This window comes from Temnothorax curvispinosus, unplaced genomic scaffold (genome assembly GCF_003070985.1).
Source record: "Temnothorax curvispinosus isolate PA1 unplaced genomic scaffold, ASM307098v1 QBEX01012909.1, whole genome shotgun sequence".
NCBI classification, from domain to species: domain Eukaryota; kingdom Metazoa; phylum Arthropoda; class Insecta; order Hymenoptera; family Formicidae; genus Temnothorax; species Temnothorax curvispinosus.
In genome coordinates this window covers 27,652-35,343 of record NW_020222689.1, presented here as the reverse complement: position 1 = coordinate 35,343, position 7,692 = coordinate 27,652, and the positions used below count along the sequence as shown (strand labels likewise).

Genomic DNA, 7,692 nt, shown 5'->3' with positions numbered 1-7,692 from the left:
CATATATAATCCACATAAGTTATCTTATTAAATACAAATTAAAACCATATTTGATTCGAAGTGTTATATGATCCACATAAGTGATCTAATTAAATTTTAATTAAAACCCTATTTTATTGTGGATTATATTTAATCTACATAACTGATTTTAATAAGTGCAAATTAAAACTGTATTTAAACAAATATAATTTTAATATAAAATCTGGATTTAATTTGAATTTTACCCAAATTAAATATGATTTAATATGATTTTAGTTAGATTCATATTAGATCGTTTTTCGCGGGTTTCATAATCCTGACCTTTAATTTTTTAATTCTTACTTATTTAGGAAATCAAAACATTTTTGTCAGGAAAATATTTTATTTCAGATCAAGAAATGATAAATGGAGCACAAAATTGACTCAACAAACTAGACGTTTGTGTATGTAAAACAAATTTTAAAATTAATGTCATATCAGGATAAATACTTGAATCTATTAGATTTGTATGGAAAAATAGGTTTATAATAAATTTTACTATATTTAGTAAACTACGTTAGTAATAAATATTGAATAATATAATTATATAATTTACCTTATCCAATGAAAAATTAGAGTATACATGATTAATGATATCTGTTAATGCTACAGTCATACTTATATTTCTGTAAAAACAAAAGAACCGATTAATTATTGGTATACATATAAGTATATACGAATTTTTATGAATATATACAAACATTTATATCTTCATAAAAAAACATATTTTTATCTTGGTTTCACGTTATCAAAATTTTCTAATATATAATCAAGTGTTGTATCATTTTTCGCATGTCTTGCAACGATAGAATGAAAAATGTAAATTCGGTCATTCTTTTATTTTTTTATCATAATGTTTTGACGCTATTAACCCTAAATATTTACGGATAATAGAGATATCCTCAAAACAAGCCAGGCATTTTAAAAGTATATAATTTGGTTTCTTTATATATATTTGAAACACTTCATTCCAAGTAACATTCTCTGTTCCTAATAAACCATTACAATATGTCCATTCCTTCCACCAAGGCGAAGGACTATAATGTCGGAAAGAACATATGTAAATTAGAAATGAAAATTATGCTTGTACTCTTGCATCTTGATTAAGTAATTCATTAAGCATTGCATAAATATATAAATTGCACAAATAGGAATGCTTCGTCCATTATTAAAAATTAAAAAATTAAAATTGTAAAAATACCTCTTCTCTTTCTGTAACAAATGTGTACTTTATTTAAAATAAACCTGTTTCCTGCACTCATAAGAATCGAAAACATATGCCCATCTTGCGACCTCTTGTTTTAAACTACTGTTAAAATGGAAGGGATCACTTTTTTCTTCATGTCCCATTTCCTGATAAAATTTATCGAATATTATCATCATTTGGCCCTATGAATCGTTAAGAAACATAAAGAGATTACATTGGTTGTTCATTATATTGGATAAAGAAAAACATGATGTGTATGTAGGGAAGACCGGGGCAAACTCGACACGATTTTTTCAAAATTAATTTTCAACAAATAATTAAACTTTTCCAACGAATTTATTGGTACACATTTAAAGAGTGTTCTTTCAGATACAAAATTGCTTCAGAAAGTTTTGCTGTACGTCACTTAGTTTTGCCTCTAGAAAAGGAAAAGTGACGCGAACACAAACTTTCAAATTGAAAAATGCTGGAGCAAACTCGATACTTTGCCTGATCAACATGCACAATTTGATCTGGAACTTATTATCTGAAAACAAAAATACATTGTTTATAGTCCAAGAGCTGACGACGAATTTAGGGAATGTATTTTAGGCAAGTTAAAATAACAAAAAAATAATATTTTATTAATTGGTGAATCTAGAATCCTGAGTCAGGCAGAGGGTTTGCGGTTATTTCGCTACTGCGCAACCTATGACATTTGCAAAAAAATAAATCAAAAAAATATCTTTTAGGCAACTTGTTTGTTTAATCTTTAATTTTAGCATTTATTTAACCCAGAAATAAAAATCCCAGACTATTTTTTGGGTTTTAAAGTATAACCTGACCCCCCCGAATATATTCAATAATTATACCTCAAAAATATACTTTAGGCATTCTGAAATTTTTATAGCATGTTTATTAAATAATATTAAAAATACGTGTAAATCGCCAGACGAATTAAACGGTTTTTAATAATTCCCTGACGCGAATAAAGATTTAAAATGAATGCGACAAAAAAGTCTTATGCGTAGCCATAAGTGCGAGAGAGATAGTTAAGGACCTAAGATTTATGCATTTAAAAATGCTTGATTATGCGTGAAATTTTATTGAAATTATGCAAAATTATGCGGTCTAAAATAAGCTGAATTTTAGTGTGTATGATCTTGTTTCTTATATAGTACTTTCTTATATGTACTTTAAATACCATTATTGCTTTGGGACAAACCACTGTCTAGCAGTAGAGATGGAGTTTAATGAGTACACTGAGAGTCAAGGGAAATAAGAAATCAAAATACAGATACAATAATCCATCTATAGAGGCAGTTTATTAAATAAAAAAAATTAAATTTAAGTATGAAATATGCATGAAACAGTTTTCTAACTTGAGTTATATATGTTATAAAATTTAATTAATGAAATGAAGAACATAAAATAAACTAAAAGTATCTCTTGAAATACAACACAAGCAATACCTAATAGTAACTTAACTAGAAAAATAAAGGTACAGAAGTGTTGGCCAGAATTCACTAGATTCAAATTTGAATATATATCGATTAACTGTGATTAAACTACCTCTATCAAGTTAGCCCCTCCCCCCACCAGCGCAAAAAAAAATCCGCATTTATTAAAAATTTTAGTGCTATTTACGCGCTAATTTGTTGCTCTAGTCCGGATCTATTTGCTCTAATCCGGGTCTTTTTGTTATTTAAATATTCTATAGATCGTGTCCTACCAAAATATGCAACGTATGATTTTGTTGCTCGTCCCTAACTGCAAATAAACAAATTATTTATCTCCGCGTCGACCGTTACCTACGACCTCGATGGCTAAAAACTAACTAAAAGAATTTGTTGCTCGGGTCTTTTTGTTATTTAAATATTCTGTGGACCGTTCCCTACCAGAATATGCAACTTACGATTTTGTTGCTCGCCCCTAACTGCAAATAACAAATTATTTATCTCCGCGTCGACCGTTATCTACGACTTCAATGACTAAAAACTAAGTAAAAGTTTCTTTTACTTTATAGTTTACGCATAATCAGGCATTTTTAAATGCATAAATCTGAGGTCCTTAACTATCTTTCTCGCACTTATGGCTACGCATAAGACTTTTTTGTCGCATTTATTTTAAATCTTTATTCGCGTCAGGGAATTATTAAAAACCGTTTAATTCGTCTGGTGATTTACACGTATTTTTAATATTATTTAATAAACATGCTATAAAAATTTCAGAATGCCTAAAGTATATTTTTGAGGTATAATTATTAAATATATTCGGGGGGGTCAGGTTATACTTTAAAACCCAAAAAATAGTCTGGGATTTTTATTTCTGGGTTAAATAGATGCTAAAATTAAAGATTAAACAAATTTCAAGTTGCCTAAAAGATATTTTTTTGATTTCTTTTTTTGCAAATGTCATAGGTTGCGCAGTAGCGAAATAACCGCAAACCCTCTGCCTGACTTAGGATTCTAGATTCACCAACTAATAAAATATTATTTTTTTGTTATTTTAACTTGCCTAAAATACATTCCCTAAATTTGTCGTCAGCTCTCCGACTATTATCGTGTATTTAGAAAGTACAAAAATTCGGAACAAAGTAAGACAATTATTGGAAATAAATGAAATAATAAAAACAAAAGTTGTTGAACTTTCAATTATCTTCATCTAAACTCATGTCTGAAAAACAATTAATGCAAGTAAACTCGCGATCGGACGTGTGTGTGTGAGAGAGAGAGAGAGAGAGAGAGAGAGAGAGAGAGAGAGAGGGAGAGAGAGAGAGAAAGCGTCTGTTATTGGGAGTCGACGAAGCATCGATTTTGCCCCGGACGTCGTTTTTCACTTTTGCAAAAACTATTATCAAACTTGTATATAGCATCTTTTCAATGCAAAATCACTTACATATAGGTTTGCAAGAGTAAAGCTCGATAAAAAAGTAGAAATTTTCGAGAGATCAGAAAAATTACTTTTTACCATCAAAAACGCTTACGTCGCGCTAAAAAGTCAACTATAACTGAGAATGTCACCAAATTCCATTGATAATATACTGGCACATATAGACGCATTTACAGTAAGAAAGGCAAGTTTCTACGATAAATTTAAATTGGCAAAAAGCCTAGTGTCAAGTTTGCCCCGGTCTCTTCTACATATTTGAATATACGTATTAATAATAAATCTTCTTATTTTCATGAATCAAGCATAATCAGAATTCTATTAGAGGTTATTGTTTGTATTTGTATTTGAACTATTTGAAGTGTTAAATTTGTAACAAGAAATGTTTATAATATTACTTAATGTGATATATTTGCATAAAACTTCATCGATTTAGTTATACATAACAATTCATTACTTTGATATTATATTATATTATATATATATATATATATATATATATATATATATATATATACATATATGAAAAATGAATGAATTCATGAGAAAAGTAGAAGTAATGTTTAATGCGCAAAATATAAATCTTATATATAGACACGTGTGAAACGTTGTTTTTTAAATTTTCTGCTCTTTGACAAAGTAAATATTACGAATGTATATAAAGACGTTCTTACTTTCCATATTTTACTTTCTTAAAAATATCAAGAAATAATTGATATATTTATTGCGGTTTAATATTTAACATGCATAACAGACAAAATTTATTATTAACTACCTTGATATAAAAACTCTCTTCAAATGGGAAGAAAGACGACAAATATTCAAAAGCCTTGAACATCGGATACCATGCTATATAATTTCTCTCCATCGATAAGTATTTCGTGAGTTTCAGGAATACGGACAAATCGAGTTGGCCTTTGATCAAAAAGTGAAATGCATCATCCATGATTTGAGCACGGTTGAGAATATGTACTCTGATATATGGGTCAAAGTTTAAATAGTTCGAGATTTTTTCCAGACTCGGGACATCGTAATTGACGCGATAATATATCCTGTTGTACAAAGAAATTGATTCAATTATTATTATATACATACTTTCGATCAACTTTTGCAGAAAATATTTTTAAATGGTTGTACTTTATTTATGATTAATAAATTAAGATTATTTAGGATTAATTAGGATATACAGAAATGTATTGGGTGTACAACTTAATTCGGTCCGTTTTTTTGCTTGAAAAACGCATTTATTGTGAAAGAACGGTACGTACGGTTTTATTCAAAGTATTGTCTATTGTTAGCCACTACTTTTTCCCATCTTTCTGGCAGTATATGGATACCGCGTCGGAAGAACGCTTCATCCTTTGAGGCTTCCACAAATCGACCCAATTTTTGATATCCTCATATGATGTGAAGTGCTGCTCAGACAGGCCGTGCGCCATCGATCGAAATAAATGGTAATCAGAGGGAGCAATGTCTGGAGTCTGGTGAATACAGCGGGTGGGGTAGGACTTCCCATTTCAACGTTTCCAATATGTTTTGACGGGCTTTGCGACATGGGGTCGAGCATTGTCATGCTGCAAAATCACTTTATCGTGTCTATCGTTGTTGAAATGGCTTGTTGAGTCACTCCCAATGATCCTGCCAATTCTTCTTGCGTTTGACACGAGTCTTGATCAAGTAATGCCTTCAATTCTGCATCTTCGAAAACCTTCTCTCTTCCACCGTCATGCCGGTCTTCGACGTCAAAATCATCGTTCTTGAAGCGTTGAAACCACTCTCGGCACGTTTTTTCACTAATTGCGGCCTCACCATACGTATTTGAGAGCATTCGATGAGCCTCAGCCACAGATTTCTTCATATTGAAGCAGAAAATTAAAACCTCCCGCGAATGACGAGAATTTGGCTCGTAAGCTGCATTTTCAATCGAGAATAACTTTATGATGCAGACACAAATCGACTAATATTTTGATGGCGTTATGTTTACAAATGCCTAAGCTTATTGTATGACGTCTACGATCTATTTATTTCGACTACCACTTACTGCTACAGTCATCTTTTGAAAACGGACCGAACTAAGTTGTACACCCAATACTATAAATAAAATTGCATAGTATATATAAATTTTTAGGTTTATATATACTGAGTGCCCCCAAGGCACCCTTGACAACGCTTGTGAGGAGGCAGAACGGATCGAGATGAACAAAAAGGTCCTATACCATTTTGCGATGTCAAGGGTGCTTTGAGGCGTCGTATAATAGAAATTGTGAATTTTATTTATTATAATATCAAATTACACTGAGATGATTTTGAGCCGTAGCGTCGTCTGTATATTAAATCCTGGTTTCTATAAATTAATTTGTGCATAAAGAAATGTGATTTAATATAAACACATGAAATAATATAATATGAAACTATAGTCATATATTTATTCATTAGTCTATTAATTATTTATTTTATATGAAATTTTTTCGTGCGTGCGTGTGTGTTAAATATATTATAATATTATCAGTTCTAAAAGAATTGATGAGATATGTTTATTATATAACGATTAAATGTGTAAGAAAAAATCAATCGATTCATGTATAAGAAAATGTCATTGTTTCAACAGATATAGAGTCCAACTGTTCCGGTACGTCATTGATTCAACAGATATTGAGTTTAACTTTTTCGGGATGTTGTTGTCAAACTAACATTCAGGTTGCGTAGTTAGACAAGTTATTTTTTTTATAAACATTAAACATATATAAAAAATGTTGATTAATGACTATATAGTCAATGCATGTAAAATAAGTGCTCTGCTGTAGGACTGTTGTCGCTTTTATAATTAACGGAATGGTTGAAGGATTACTATTGTTCATCCCAAAAAACTTTCAAAACAAAATATAAGAGGTAATTAATTATGGTTTCATTTCCAACGATGTAAAATGACGTACTATGTAGTGGAGGAAAAACAATTTTTTAAATGATAATAGCTTGTCATTGTTGAATATGTTGCATAACGTGAGAAATTTAGTTAAATATTGCACATAGAAAATACCGTTACTAAACAAATGTTTTATACAATATTGATATGAATAGTTAAATTTTATAAAAAGGGATGATAAAAGTTTGTAGAATATTTTTTTAATTTTATGACTATGTAATGTGTAAACCGTAATATAGGGTGTCTATAAAGTCATTCCTATATTTAATAAAAGTTATAATCATCAATATTATAAAAAATTGCGAAATGCATATTTGATCATGTCGATGAGCTACTTATTTATGGGGATTGGGGAGTTGTTCCTCCAAGAGGGTGCCCCAGCTTAACTCAAAAATTTTAAATGGAATCCCCTATATTGTAGTATATCGTAAAAAGGCATAAAATAGATTTTTTGGCCTAAACCAAAGATTGATATGTTGACCCGTTTAAGAGGTATTTAGGGTAAAAAATAGGACTTTTTGAAATTTGACCCTAAATAACTCCCGAATGGGTCAACGTATCAACCTCTGGTTTACGTTAAAAATTTTTTTCTTTTTATGCCCTTTCAAACGATATACTACAATATGAGGGGTTTCATTTGAAATTTTAGAGTTGAGGTCACCTTGAGGGAACAACC

General features: G+C 30.2%; 1 protein-coding gene across 2 annotated transcripts in view; it reads right to left on the bottom strand.

Moving 5' to 3' along the window:
• Positions 1 to 1,229: 1,229 nt before the first annotated feature.
• Positions 1,230 to 7,692, bottom strand: part of LOC112462894 — a 16,544-nt gene continuing 10,081 nt past the window's right edge. Inside the window, exon 4 of one of the 2 annotated variants that reach the window (XM_025028961.1) lies at positions 1,230 to 1,407. In XM_025028961.1, the coding sequence (XP_024884729.1) occupies positions 1,382 to 1,407 (26 nt within the window). In that variant the 3' untranslated portion in view covers positions 1,230 to 1,381. Of the gene's footprint in view, positions 1,408 to 4,828; positions 5,146 to 7,692 lie in introns of those variants that run through there. The other variant, XM_025028960.1, reaches the window with a different exon arrangement.